General features: G+C 51.3%; 1 protein-coding gene across 5 annotated transcripts in view; it reads left to right on the top strand.

The window, feature by feature from the left end:
* ripor3 (RIPOR family member 3) overlaps positions 1–15693 on the top strand; it is a 412703-nt gene that overhangs the window by 177658 nt on the left and 219352 nt on the right. For all 5 annotated transcript variants that reach the window (XM_072514737.1, XM_072514735.1, XM_072514736.1 and 2 more), the window contains exon 4: positions 14166–14244. In XM_072514737.1, coding sequence (XP_072370838.1) covers positions 14166–14244 — 79 coding nt within the window. The remainder of the gene's footprint in view (positions 1–14165; positions 14245–15693) is intronic.

Raw genomic sequence — 15693 nt, forward strand, 5'->3', positions numbered from 1 at the left:
TCAATGAAAAAATATGTTCCTGCTTACAGTGTATACAGGCTGTGTTCTCTGTCATTAAAGCTGGGAGGCTTTGCGAGGACAAAGGGCCTTGTTCCACTGTTTTACCCACCAGATATCAGTGAGATCAAATGAGCAGAGGGTGGAAGAAAGGATGGTGGTTTAGACGAAAAAGGAGAAGAAGCTGGACGCAATGCTTTGGAGTGAACGATGAAGAAGAAAGACTGAGAAGATTAGTGCTACCTTGAATTGGGGAAGCGGAAGATGAATTGCAGATTAACTGGATTGGAGAGGGAGGGAGTGGGAGTAATGCTTAAACTTGGAAGGGAGAAGAAGAGTGTTAGTATAAACTGTGGCAGAGGAGAAAAGGTGAAGAATGGGATGAGAACTGGGTCTTTGTGAACTAGGTCCAGGAAGGGTAAATGCTTTGTAAATTTGGACAATGAGGGAGGTGGGGGGTGGGGTGGGGGGTGGTGTGGAGGGGTGGGGGGCGGTGGAGATTGAATGCGTGCAAGTTACTGTTCAGGTAACATGGTGGTTCAATTGAAGGTCTGTTAAAATGTAAATGCCGTTCTGATTTTCCTTTTCAATGTTATATAAAAATGGTAATTGTAAAGTATAAAACCGCTTACAAATTTCCAGAATGTATCATTTGCAAAATCAAAATTTCCATGGGCGCCCTTAGGAATGTATCGTTGGACAGAGGTTTCTGTTCTGGGGCCCAGGTGTGGTGGCTGGGAAAGTCAACATGAATCCGCTTGGTGGCAGGGTAGATTTTCACACTTGGGCCGGGATTTACCGAGCAACCCGCGATGTATTTTTCAGCGGTGGAGGAGGCCCGTGTGGTGAATGTATTACGGCAACCATTCACCACTGTATTACATTACATTACATTGTACTATGCTGATGCCCTTGTGGGCTCCACCTATGGACCATTGTATTACATTACATTACATTGTATCATGTTGGTGCCCTTGTGGGCTCCGCCCCTGGCTCCGCCCCCTCAGGGGAGGTATATAGATCTGCTGCCTGCAGGCGGCTCTCAGTGCAGAGCAGTCGCAGGCAGGCACAGTTCTAGCTGATTAAAACCACTGTTCACTTCAACTCACCGTCTCGTGTGAATTGATGGTCGCATCAATTTAATCAGCTACAACATCGCGATGGAAGCAGCCCTCAAACCTGATCGACTGGAACTCGACTCACAGGCCGCTGAAGCCAAAGGGATTTTTTCACACTGGCTCCGCTGTTTTGAGGCCTACCTCGTCACCTCCTCCTCGCCCTCCGTCACCGAGGAACAGAAACTGAGCCTCCTCCACGCCCAGGTGAGCCATAGAATCTCAGTGCAGATCGAGGAAGCGACCACGTCCGCAGATGAGGTCGCGATCCTGAAAAGGTAATACGTGAGGCTGGTGAACAAAGTGTTCGCGCGGCATCTCCTCACCACTCGCCGCCAACGTCCTGGGGAATCGCTGGAGGAATACCTACGCGACCTGAAAGTACTCACGCAAAACTGCAACTACCAGGACGTCACGGCCTCACAGCACATGGAACTCGCCATCCGGGACACCTATGTGGCTGGTGTCCGGTCCAACTACGTCCGACAGCGCCTGCTCAAAATGGGCGCCCTCGACCTAGAAGAGACGGTAAAACTATCCACCTTCTTAGAAGTAGCTTTTCAGAGCCTCAACGCTTTCCCCTCCGACCACGCGATCCCCTCGTGGACACCCGATCAGAGGGTGCCCCAGGCCTGTGCCACGCGGCTGCCCGCCCAACCCGGGGGGCTGTCCTGCTATTTCTGCAGCCAGCACCAGCACCCCAGGCAGCGTTGTCCGGCTCGGAACGTGACCTGTAGCGACTGCGGCAAGAAAGAACACTTTGCCAAAGTTTGCCTGGCCAGATCCAAAATCTTTAAATCACAGGCCTGACTTTCAGACTCGCAGGCCCGCAGACCCCGCAGCGTGGCTGCGTGCCTGCCAGCACCGCCCCCTCTGGACGCATCATCTGCCTCGTGCTGTCCGTGGGGGCAGCCATCTTTGACTCTACCCAACGCGTGCGACTCACGGGGGCCGCCATCTTGGCCGCCATCTCCCACATGGCCCGCCATGTGCGACTCATTGGGGCCGCCATCTTGCCCGCAATCTTCATCGCCGCCCGACACGTGCGACCAACGGGGGCCGCCATATTGGCCGCCATCTTCATCGCAGCCCGACATGTGCGACCGACGGGGGCGGCGATCTTGGGACCACACCACCACCTCCGACCACGCCGGCTACCCGCAACTCGGCGTGGTCACCCTCGGCCAGTCACGCCCCAAGCACCTCAGGAACTCGATGATGACCGTCCAGGTCAATGGGCATGAAACGCCCTGCCTGTTTGACTCCGGGAGCACGGAGAGCTTCGTACATCCAGACACGGTAAGGCGCTGTTCTCTCCAAATTTCACCCGCATCCCAAACAATCTCCCTCGCTTCCGGATCGCATTCAGTGCAGATCCGGGGGTACTGTGTCGCGAACCTCGCGATACAAAGCACCGAGTACGCCAATTTTAAACTATATGTCCTCCCTGATCTCTGCGCTCCTCTCCTGTTGGGACTGGACTTCCAGGGCAACCTCAGGAGCCTGACCCTGAAGTTCGGCGGGCCCCTACCCCCTCTCACCGTATGTAGCCTCATGACCCGAAAGTTCGACCCGCTCCCAGTCTTCGCAAACCTCACCGCCGACTGTAAACCCGTCGCCACCAGGAGCTGGCGGTACAGTATCCAGGACAGCACTTTTATCAAGTCCGAGGTCCAGCGGCCCTTGAGGGGGGGGGATCATCGAGGCCAATAATAGCCCCTGGAGAGCTCAGGTGGCGGTCGTCAGGACTGGGGAGAAGGACCGTATGGGTGTAGACTACAGCCAAACCATAAACCGGTACAAGCATCTCGATGCGTACCTCCTTCCCCGGATAGCGGACATGGTGAATCAGATTGCACACTACCGGGTGTTCTACACGGTAGATCTGAAGTCCGCATACCACCAGCTCGCAATCCGCCCAGAAGACCGTCACTACACGGCCTTTGAGGCAGACGGCCGCCTCGTCCACTTCCTCCGGGTCCCCTTCGGCGTCACCAACGGGGTCTCGGTCTTCCAAAGAACGATGGACCGAATGGTGGACCAGTATGGGCTGCGGGTCACATTTCCGTACTTGGACAACGTCACCATCTGCGGCCACAATCAGCAGGACCACGACGCCAACCGTCAGAAGTTTCTCCAAAACACCCAAGCCCTCAACCTCACTTATAACAAGGAGAATTGCGTTTTCCGCACAACCCGACTGGCCATCCTCGGCCAAGTCGTGGAAAGGGGAGTCCTAGGGCCTGACCCCGACCGTATGCACCTCCTCCTGCAACTCCCCCTCCCCCACTGCCCCAAGGCCCTGAAAAGATGCCTGGGGTTCTTTTCGTATTATGCCCAGTGGGTCCCCAACTATGCAGACAAAGCCCACCCACTGATCAAAGCCACCATCTTCCCACTGGCGTCTGAGGCCCGCCAGGCCTTCAGCCGCATCAAGGCAGATATTGCCAAAGCTGCGATGTGCACGGTGGACGAGTCCCTCCCTTTCCAGGTGGAGAGCGATGCGTCAAGGTTGCCCTCGCCACTACCCTTAATCAGGCAGGCCTGTAGCCTTTTTCTCCCGTACACTCAACGCCTCTGAGATTCGACACTCCTCAGTCGAAAAAGAAGCTCAAGCCATTGTGGAAGCTGTGCAACATTGAGGCACTACCTCGCTGGTAGGAGGTTCACCCTCTTCACCGACCAACGGTCGGTAGCCTTCATGTTCAACAACACACAGCGGGGCAAGATCAAGAATGATAAAATCTTGAGGTGGAGGATCGAACTCTCCACCTATAATTACGATATTGTGTATCGTCCTGGGAAGCTCAATGAGCCCCCAGGTGCCCTGTCCCGCGGCACATGCACCAGCGTACAAGATGACCTACTCCGTGCCATCCACAACGACCTCTGCCACCCGGGGGTCACCCGGCTTCTCCACTACATCAAGGCTCGCAACCTGCCCTACTCCACCGAGGAGGTCAGGGCCATGACCAGGGACTGTCAAATCTGTGCAGAGTATAAGCCGCACTTCTATCGACCGGATAAGGCCCACCTGGTAAAGGCATCCCGGCCCTTTGAGCGCCTTCAAAGGGCCCCTCCCCTCTACCGACCGCAACGCGTATTTTCTCAACGTCGTTGACGAGTTCTCCCGCTTCCCCTTTGCAATCCCTTGCCCCAACTTGACCGCGGCCACTGTCATTAAGGCCCTGCATAATATCTTCACCTTGTTCGGTTTCCCCACGTACGTCCACAGTGACCGGGGCTCCTCGTTTATGAGCGACGAACTGCGTCAGTACCTGCTTGGTAAGGGCATCGCCTCGACCAGGACTACCAGTTACAACCCCCGGGGAAACGGACAGGTGGAGAGGAGAACGCGACGGTATGGAAGACCGTCCTTCTGGCCCCACGGTCGAGGAGTCTCCCAGTTTCCCGCTGGCAGGAGGTCCTCCCCGACATGCTCCAATCCATTAGGTCATTCCTTTGCACAGCCATGAACGAGACCCCTGATGACCGCCTATTTGTTTTCTCTAGGAAATCCACCTCCGGGGTCTCGCTTCCGTCCTGGCTGACAACACCGGGGCCCGTACTCCTCCGAAAACACGTGAGGAGCCATAAATCCGACCCCCTGGTCGAGGGGGTCCAGCTCATTCACGCAAAGCCCCAGTATGCCTACGTGGCACACCACGACGGCCGACAAGATACAGTCTCCCTCCGGGACCTGGCACCCGCAGGCTCCCCTACGACCATCACCTACCCCCCCCCACCCTACACCAAACATCGCCTCCGCCCCTGCATGGCCTACACCCCGCACCCCCCCCCCCCCCCACCCCCCTCCTACACACCCTCCCCCCATCGCCGACCTACAGGGGTGAAGCTCCAGAAAACACGCTCCTGGAGTCAACACCCATGCCCGCAGCGAAACCAGAGCTCAGGCGATCGCAGCGAAAGATCAAGGCGCCGGACAGACTCAACCTGTGAGCCACTTCACCCCCGCTGGACTTCAATTTTTTAACAGGGGGTGAATGTGGTGAATGTATTACGGCAACCATTCACCACTGTATTACATTACATTACATTGTACTATGCTGATGCTCTTGTGGGCTCCACCTATGGACCATTGTATTACATTACATTACATTGTATCATGTTGGTGCCCTTGTGGGCTCCGCCCCTGGTTCTGCCCCCTCGGGGGAGGTATATAGATCTGCTGCCTGCAGGCGGCTCTCAGTGCAGAGCAGTCGCAGGCAGGCACAGTTCTAGCTGATTAAAACCACTGTTCACTTCAACTCTCCGTCTTGTGTGAATTGATGGTTGCATCAGCCCGCCAGCAGGATTTTCTGGTCCTGCCTTTGTCAATGGGAGTTCCCACTGAATGCACCTCTCGTCGCTGGGAAATCCGTCAGTGGGACCGGAATATCCCGCCAGTGTGAACAGCCAGTAAATTCCGCCCTAGATTTTCTGCTTTTAAGCTCATTAGATGTGCATCAACAAAGAGCACATTGAACCTTGTCGTGGGGTGGGCAGTGATTCATCTGTGTCCCACCATTATCTTATGGGGCCAAAGGTCCTGGCATCATTTTTAAATGCAACTCGCAAAGACATTCTCTCACTGTAGACTATTGTGGGCTGAACATCTGCATTATCCTGGTGCCCAACAACAACAAAACCTCAGGTTCATGCTTCAGTGAGGCCTCCCTTGAGATTCACCTCCAGACCATCCAGGAGAGGTTGAATATCTTCTTTGAGGGATGGGAATAGGAGATCCTTCCGCCTGACTACCCTAGCTTGGGAAGAGGTTGCTGGGAGGTCAGCGCCCTCAAAAAATGGATGCCCTGTACTGCAGGAAATGATCTGATGCGCTCCGTCAGGGTAAGTGAAATTCTACTCCAAACTCTCTCACAAGGGCATCAGGCAGTCTAATTGTTAAGAGTGCACAGGGAGGCCACACCAGCAGATGGGAAATCAGCACTGATTGTTTGACAGCCACTTTAAGATCAGCATTGCATATAAAATTCTGCACAAATGGCATATTAATCCCTTGCTGGGGTGGACTCAGCACACACAACATGCATGCATGCTTCTGAAATGCTCTTTCATCCATAGTGCTCACAGTCAATCCATGCCTTTATGCAGGACAAGATTGCCCACAGCCAACAGGGGATAGCAAAGACTGGAGGTGGGTGGGACTCCAGAGCTCAGGCCATTCTCCTCCTGTGAGGAGAAAGCAGCAGAGGTCACTGGAGAAGATAGGGATTGCTGCTGATTGGAAGACGAGATTGGCCTCCCCCAACAAGCCAGTGAGAGTCCATTCAGTTTACATTGACAACATGGGGACAATGACTGTGGGCAACCTATTGGGTAGTTGCCTGCCCAGTCAATCAATAATTATCTCTTCTCTCTATTCCTGCCAAGGAACGACAGGGGAAGATTTCCAGCAAGCATCTCAGTCCCAGCCCCCAGAGCACCTCAGATGAGAAGCCAGAGGAATAATCTGTTGAAACCCCATCACTGCCTTCACCTGCACCCTCCACCAGCACAGACACATGCACCTCAGTGGATCATAGTTGTAGAGTCGGCTTGGGGTCACAGACTAGTGATCACCTCCTGGAAAAATGCCCACAGCCGGCAGCAGCAGTGACAGCCATTGTCTCTGACATTCGGAGGACTACTGGAGACCAGGCCCCTTCTGGAATCGGCCTGGAGAGAAATTTTGGGGATGCAAAGACAGGCAGGGGAACAACAGGCAGGGTTGTCAGCAGCCGTCACCAAACTAGAATGAAGGGTGAAGGAGTCTGTCCACATTTTGTCTGATGTTGTGGCTCCAGCATGCAAGCACCTTGAAGTCTCCACGGAAAGGGTGGTAGCTGTCTTGGAGACCCAGATGCAGAACCTTCTGCCGGATTTGGGCTTGAACTTGCACACCTTCATTCTAGCCATGGGGGCATTCCAGCAGTGGCTAGGTGTGAGGGGGTGGAGCACCTCGATCTCCCTGCAGATGCCCCTTCTCCTCAAGAAGTCGGCTGGGGCCCTCGGACCCCCAGGGGGAGGAGCAGCACCAGCCAGACATCCTGGAGGCATTCACATAGGACACTTCAAGGGTGTCCTGCCACTCCAAATCTGCTAAATCTGTTACCCCATAACCTCTGGTAGGTCAGGCCGAGGAGGGTGCACCTGAACCTGAGCAAAAGACTGTTCGCAGACCAGGGCCCTCCAGGCCTTGGGCCTCCAGAGGACACTGGTCAGTCATCTCAGGCAGCAGGGTATAGTAGTCAGCAGGCAGCCTCCACCTCTGATACAAATGTCACGGCTGCACCCAGACATTGAGTTGGAGTTAGGAAAATTAAGAAGTTGTGAATGCACAATGGTGGCATGGGTGTTCATTCACTGCACGTAATCTGCATTATTATAAATACATTTCACATTTATCCTGCTCCAAGTCACAGGTATTGAATAGCTAATCGTGTGATGCAGGATCCCACGTTCCTTCAAGGGTACATAATCAACCACCCCAGCCATCTCCCATCTTGTCCCCCAGTTTAATGGGCGCGATCAAATGGCTTTGTCATGCCCGGCTCGGTGATGCAACAAGGCTGTTAAATCTTGCAAGGCTTCTTGCAAGATTTGTGACTCTCGGTACACCTCGTGAGATCTAACAAGATCTTGCAACAGGCGCCGGAGTGTGGTGACTAGGGGCTTTTCACAGTAACTTCATTGCAGTGTTAATGTAAGCCCATTTGTGACAATAAAGATATTTATTATTATAAGACGTCACGATTTAGATCTCGCCGTTACTGGCTGTGATCCAGATTTACCCATTTAAGTATGCGGCTAGACTCACTTAAATATATCAGCACCTGATTCTCCCGAGGCCTGGGAACGAACTGTGCCAGAAGACCTCGCCATGGCGCCATTTCGTACAGGTCCACACAAATGTGGACCAGGCGTAGCGCTACCTGGGGGTGGGGCTCCCATGCTATCAGAGGCCCCAGCGTGGTCGAACTCTGGGTAGGGTACATTTTTGGCATTGTTGCTGCCCCTCGACCCGCCAGCCTGGTACTGCCATGTGGGGCACCTTGGCAGTGCCACCTTGGCAGTGCCACCCTGGCATTACCAGGGTTCCCATGTGTCACTGTCAGGCTGGCAGAGGGACTGCCAGGGTGCAAGGCTGACAGTGCCAAGGTGCCCAGGTTGCGTATACAAGGGATCAGGCCTGGGGGTGCCCTACCCTTATGAGGTGGGCTGAGGGGGTGCTGGAGGACCCCCTAAAAGGTAAGTTGGGGCATTGAGGGGTGGGGGTGGGGTTCCGGAGACTGTAGCTGTGTCCTTCGATCTTTTTCTGAACTGCTGTGAATGACGGTAAGTGCGACTTTGGGTGAGAAAAAAAAAGAGTCCCATTTGATGGGCGGCACGGTGGCACAGTGGTTAGCACTGCTGCCTCACAGTGCCAGGGACCCGGGTTCAATTCCGGCCTTGGGTAACTGTGTGTGTGGAGTCTTCACGTTCTCTCCGTGTCTGCGTGGGTTTTCTTCGGGTGCTCCGGTTTCCTCCTGATGCGACCATCAATTCACACAAAACCAGGAGTACAAGTAAACTGTGGCTTTAATCAATGAGAACAGTGCCTGCCTGCGACTGATCTGTTAGTGGGAGCCGCCTACAGGTTGACTGCACTTATACCTCCCTTCCAGGGGTGGAGCCAGGGGCGGAGCCCACACAGGCCCCAACATGCGACATCATAGGTAATACCTTACAATGGTCCATAGGTGGAGCCCACATGGGCAACAGCGTAATACAGATATGCACATGGTGAATTGTTACAGCAATACATTCACCACATCTCCCACAGTCCAAAGATGTGCAGGTTTGGTGGATTGACCACGGTTAAATTGCCCCTTAGTGTCCAGGGATGAAATGAAATGAATGAAATTCGCTTATTGTCACAAGTAGGCTTCAAATGAAGTTACTGTGAAAAGCTCCTAGTCGCCACATTCCGGCGCCTGTTCGGGGTGGTTGTTACGGGAATCAAACCGTGCTGCTGGCCTGCCTCGGTCTGCTTTCAAAGCCAGCGATTTAGCCCTGTGCTAAACAGCGCACGTTAGGTTAAGGGGGTAGGGTGGGGTGGGCAGGTGAATGGATCTAGATAGAGTGTTTGGAGGGTCGGTGCAGACTCAATGGGCCTAATGGCCCCCTTCTGCACTGTAGTGATTCTATGATATCGGGGTTGTTCTTGGCACTGCTGGTGCTGAGAAACGCCCCCCGCGAAACACGCCCAAAACAGGACTCTGATTTTTCCCCTGTTAAATCGCACCCAATAAATTTCACTCAATTTCATCACAGTGAATGGCTTTACTTCCACAACAGCATTGCTAGCTGCTCTTCACAAAATCTCTCTGAGTTCACGGAGCTTAAATCAATATGTAATTCATGACAGGACATGACTGTACACTCATTGGCTTAGGGTTCCAGAAACGATTGTGAACTGGACAATGTTGAGGATTGTAATGGTATCTGAGTGTGCAGCAGCATTGATGAAGGAAATAAGTTATCAGTTTCAAAACTGACTGCCCACATCTCTACCAGATGCTAAGGCCATGCAGGACGTGAACGTGGCAGGCTTCTGATGAATATAGAGTTATGAGTGTTTGTTAACAGTCACATGATGGTCCTGTTGAACCACTGCCTGTGATGACAATGCTGTCATAACTTGCAGCTTTGTGTCCATGCAGTCGTATTACACATTGCCATGTCCTGATGTCCAATTGCATCTCGGGGCCCAGTATCAAAATGTGGCCTCTGCATTCATTTTGGATGAGTGCTAGCGTTTGGAGAGATGGTGTAGTCTGGATGTTGATCCCTCTTTAGACAATCAAGTGCGAACCAATTAATGTTTTTTGTCTTAGCTAAGCAGTTGTCACACTGGCAAGAGGGACACCTCTGGAAGAATGCCATTGTCTTTGACTTGTTGGAGCCATGGTTGAAGGGATTGCACTAGTTGCTTAAAGAGGTGCACTGGTGGGGTGCTTGTCCAATTCCACATTGACCACAATGGTCGCTTGACTTCTGCGCATTCCAAGGATAATGCATAATGTGGGTTGAAGGTGACTTATGCTTCCTCAGTGACCATTGTAAGATTGTTGATCTTTTGTGATATGTTGAAGATGGCAAGGAATTTGTTGTCTCCCCTGCATCGAAGCTTGAAGAGAACTGCACTTCGAACAACTTGATTCACCTTATTCCTCCTGAAATTGTGTAGCTATGAGGTTGTCTCGCGTATGTCTACTGAATTGTGCCTGTGCAATAACGTCCTCATGTAGCCTGTCTGAATCCTGACGCTCTTCAGATTCATCCCCTTCAACGTTCTCCTTGTCTGAGAGGATATGTAACTCCTCCATGTTTTCCTGTGGCAACACATCCCCTGTTTGCAGTGCTAGGTCGTGCAAGGTGCAGCAAACAACAATGATGCAGGACACTCTCTGTGATGAGTATCGGAGAGCTCCACCCAAAGGGTCCAACATCTGAAATGTATCTTTAAGCGGTCAATAGTCTGCTGTATTAAGGACCTTGAGGCTGATGTGCAGCATTGTATCTCTCCTCAGATGCACTCTCTGATGATGAACAGGTATCATTAGCCAGGTCTTCAAGGGGTTTCCCACAACACCGAGAAGCCAACCCTCCAAGCACTGAGCTCCCCCAATTATCTTTGGCACCTGGAAGTGACTCAAAATGCATGAACCATGTGAGCTTGCTAGGTACTGAGCAAAAAATGCAAGATCTGCTTTCTGTGATCACAAATTAGTGTATGTTTATAGAATGAAATCCTTTTCTCCTAATGGATTTCACTGGCTGCTGCCAAGGAGCTCTCAAGGTCACTTGTGTGCAGTCATTGGTGCCCTACATGCAGAGATGCCAGCGAATCCAAAAGTTCTGGCAGCCTAGCTTGCTCCATCCATGTAGAACTGCACCTAATAGAACATAGAACAGTACAGCAGAGTACAGGCCCTTCAGCCCATGATGTTGTGCCGACCATTCTCCTAATCTAAGATCAACCTAACCTCCACCTCTTCAATTTACTGCTGTCCATGTGCCTGTCTAAGAGTAGCTTAAATGTCCCTAATGACTGACTCCACCGCCTCTGCTGGCAGTGCAATCCATGCACCCACCACTCTCTGTGTAAAGAACCTACCTCTGACTTCTCCCCTATACCTTCCTCCAATCACCTTAAAATCATGTCCCCTCGTGACAGCCATTTCATCCCTGGGGAAAAATCTCAGGCTATCCACTCTATCCATGCCTCTCATCACCTTGTACACCTCAATCAAGTCACCTCTCTTCCTTCTTCGCTCCAGTGAGAAAAGCCCTAGTTCCCTCAACCTTTCTTCATAAGACATGCCCTCCAGTCCAGGCAGCATCCTGGTAAATCTCCTCTGTACCCTCTCCAAAGCATCCACATCCTTTCTATAACGAGGCGACCAGAACTGGACACAATATTCCAAGTGTGGTCTAACCGGGGTTTTATAAAGCTGCAGCAAAACCTCGCGGCTCTTAAACTCAATCCCCCTGTTAATGAAAGCCAACACACCATACTCCTTCTTAACAACCCTATCAACCTGGATGGCAACTTTGAGCGATCTATGTGGACCCCAAGATCCCTCTGTTGCTCCACACTTCCAAGAATCCTGCCTTTAACCCTGTATTCAGCATTCAAATTTCACCTTCCAAAAATGAATCACTTCACATTTATCAAGGTTGAACTCCATCTGCCACTTCTCAGACCAGCTCTGCATCCTGTCAATGTCCTGTTGTAACCTGCAACAACCCTCAACACTATCTACAACTCCCCCAACCTTCGTGTCATCGGCAAACTTACTAACCCACCCTTCCACTTCCTCATCCAAGTCATTTATAAAAAGCACAAAGAGCAGAGGTCCCAGAACAGATCCCTGCGAGACACCACTGGTCACCGACCTCCAGGTGGAATACTTTCCCCATCCACTACCACTCACTGTCTTCTTTCGGCCAGCCAATTCTGTATCCAGACAGCCAAATTTCCCTATATCCCATGTCCCCTAACTAAATGAGGAGTTGTTTGAAAAGGGCATCCACCCACCTCCCATCTGCATTTGCATGTCATCAATTCTGAGATTCTCAAAGGTCCCTAATGGAGTCCTAGAATGAGTGCCGTCAAAAAAGTTCACTGCAGTGTTGACCTTCAGAGTGACCTGCATTAGATGCCCTCCAAGTCTGTGTGGCATCAGTTCTTCATGGAGATGTGGCTAATATGAGCTAACATATCCCTAGTTAAGTGAAGATGTCTGCAGCACTGTCTTTCATTCATCTCCATGTATGAACTGGGGGCTGGATTCTCCGTTCTGGAGACTAAGTCCCCATGCCGATGTGAAAACGATGGTGTTTTAAGCCAGGAATACTGGCAAAAAATGGCTACCGATTCCCTGTTCCGGGGGGAGTTAGCAGGAGGCCAGGGTGTGCTCCCAGCTCTAGCTGCCTGGAGAATGGCCGGGTCCGCGGCTGCGCATGGTGGTGGCCCGCAGCGGCCGCGCCGTGCTTCATGGCGGATGCCGCTCGAGGACCCGGCCTGCAAAAATACTCCCATCGGGTCTGCTCCGCCATTCAATCATGGCTGATATTTTTCTCATCCCCATTCTCCTGCCTTCTCCCCATAACACCTGATCCCCTTATTGCTCAAAAACCTATCTATCTCTGTCTTCAAGACACTCAGTGATTTGGCCTCCACAGCCTTCTGCGGCAAAGATTTCCACAAATTCACCACCCTCTGGCTGAAGAAATTCCTCTTCATCTCTGTTTTAAAGGATCGTCCCTTTAGTCTAGGCCTCTACAACCGCCCAACTCTTCATTTCCCTCCTCACCAGCTCAGACCATCACTGCCACCAGTATCTCCTGCAGCTTGAAGATCGAAGCCCTGGAAGAAGTTGCAACTTGAAGACCCTGACCCTGGCAGAAGTGGCTGGTTGAAGATCCAGGCCCTGGGAGAAGTGGCTGGTTGAAGATCAGAGCCCGGGGAGAAGTGGTCTGTTGAAGATCTGAGCCTGGAAGAAATGGCTGTGTCAACAGTAACCACCTGCTGCATGCTACTGCGTGGAGAAGATCCAACTGGTTGATGCTCCACCCACCCACTGCTGTATGTAGTGCTCTAGGATCCAGTCAATGGAGGCTTCCATCTTTTCGAGCTTCCCCAGGCGTTCTTAAGTTATACACGCCATGGGGGGGGGGGGGGGGGGGGGGGGGGGGGTGACTGGAAGATACTGTCATCATTTAACACTGACAGGAACCCGATTTTGGGGTTCCTGATGCATTGAACCCCCTTCCACCTTTTAAACCCACCACGGGGGACCTGGAAAATTCCACTTTTGTTTCTGGAACAGGAATTGAGTTCACAGTCTTCTGACTCAGAAGTGAGAGTGCCCATTTTAGCACGTAGCTACTCCTCCCCGATCAGATGACTATGAATCAGTAGAAGTTGAACTCTAGAGGTGTGACTTAAGCCTTTTTATATATAGCCCAAAAGTCTAAAATAGGTTTAGTTTGCTCAATTGCAAGTCCAGCCATCCATTTCTGTTGTGGTGTTTGAACTAGGGCATGGTGTTTGAGAAGGTGAGGGGAGGGGAGGGTCAGAGGAGAAGGTGGGGAGAGGCGAGGTGGGGGGGAAGAGAGGAGGGTCAGAGGTGGGGGGAGGGGAGGGTCAGAGGAGAAGGGGAGGAGAGGGCCATAGGAGAAGGTGGGTGGGCGCTTAAGGGGTATCTAGACAAATATATGAATAGGGTGGAAATGAAAGGATGCGGACTCTGTAAGGGCATGCGGTTTTAGTTTAGGCAGGTACCATGGTCGGCGCAGACTTGGAGGGCCGAGGGGCCTGTTCCTGTGCTATATTGTTCTTTGTTCTATATCACAGCACTTATAAGAATCAAACACCTCTGGATACCTCCCCAGATGGCAACAACTGCCTTCTAGTGCAGATGACACACCTGCGAGGCAGAGCGTGTTTCTATGGAAATGCTATATTTTTGTGGACTAACCAGTGTCTTTATTTTATTGCAGTGAACATCTCGAAACTCATCAACATGAATTGGATTTGCTAACCATGCAACAGAAAGACATGAAAAGAAACTCCAGATCGGTATGTAGAAAAATAGTACAATTATTGTTCATTTAATATGGCTTTGGAGTTATACAGGCAACTTTTGTTTGCACTTTTCCACCATTTCTGAGCACCTGCTTTTTGAACTCTGTTGAATTTCAGAAAACTGATGGCAGTAGAGCAGCGTAAAATATAAACCGGATTTTCATGTATTGGGAGTCTGGACTATTTCCGCTTCCTATTCCCACCTGTGTCTTGGAACTCCTGAAAGGTGGGATTTCTGTAGAGTAAAGGGTTAATATCAGAAGTATACATGATGCTTATATAATAATTGTAGACCGAGTAGTCATGAGCGATGGCACGGTTACAAAAAGGGTCACTTAGTGGTAGCGCAGGAGTTATCCCCAGGAGTTTGGGCAGAGTACAAGTGCTGAAGTAGCAGCTAAGCTAGTGAATAAACTACTCTTTGTTGAAAGTCCTTGCTGTCAGTGATTCCGGAACACACAACATTTAAATGGTGTCAGAAGTTGACAGTATGGCACAAGGACTTTGTCGCATTGACCCACTCGGCTTTAAAAAAATATTTTTATAAAGGCATTTATAAATAAACATCAAACACAACCACAACCAAGAGCAAAAAGATAAGCAAAAGATAACAAACAGGAGATCACACCATAACTCAAAGAGTAATCAACAATTGCAGCCCGCCCTCCCTACCATACCCCCAGTGTAACATTTTATCCAGCCGAATGTTACGGAAACTAGACCCATATGGAGAGACGGTAGCATAGTGGTATTGTCACTGGACGAGTAAACCAGAGGCGCAGAATAATGCTCTGGGGACCTGGGTTCAAATCTCGTCACTGCAGATTGTGAAATTTGAATTCTTAAAAATCTGGAATTACAAGTCTAACAAAGACCATGAAATCATTGCTGGTTGTCATAAAAACCCATCTGGTTCACTAAAGTCCTTTACGGAAGGAACCCTGCCATCCTTACCAGGTCTGACCTGCATGTGACTCCGGACCCACAGCAATGTGGTTGACTCTTAACTGCCGCCCTCAAGGGCAATTAGGGATGGGCAATAAATGCTGGCACAGCCTGCAATACCCACGTTCCATGAACAAATTTTTTTTAAAAACCCTCTCTGTCTCCACTTTTTTTTGTTAGCCCTAACCCTCCTGTTTTCCTAACCCTCCCCCTGCTGACTTAACTGTCCTGGAAGAAGTTAATGAACGGTTTCCAACTCCGGGCAAACCCTTCCATGACTCCCTTAAGGCGAATTTAATTTTCTCCAACCTGAGGAAATCCGCGAGGTCGCTCACCCATACCCTCAGTTTCGGAGGTTCCGAGTCCCTCCACCCCAACAGGATCCAACTCCGGGCTACCAGAGAGGCAAAGGCCAGAACGTCGGCCTCTCTCACCCCCTGGACTCGCGGGTCTTCCGACACTCCAAACACTGCCAATTCTGGACTCGGAACCACCTTC

This window comes from Scyliorhinus torazame, chromosome 8 (assembly GCF_047496885.1).
Source record: "Scyliorhinus torazame isolate Kashiwa2021f chromosome 8, sScyTor2.1, whole genome shotgun sequence".
NCBI classification, from domain to species: Eukaryota; Metazoa; Chordata; class Chondrichthyes; order Carcharhiniformes; family Scyliorhinidae; genus Scyliorhinus; species Scyliorhinus torazame.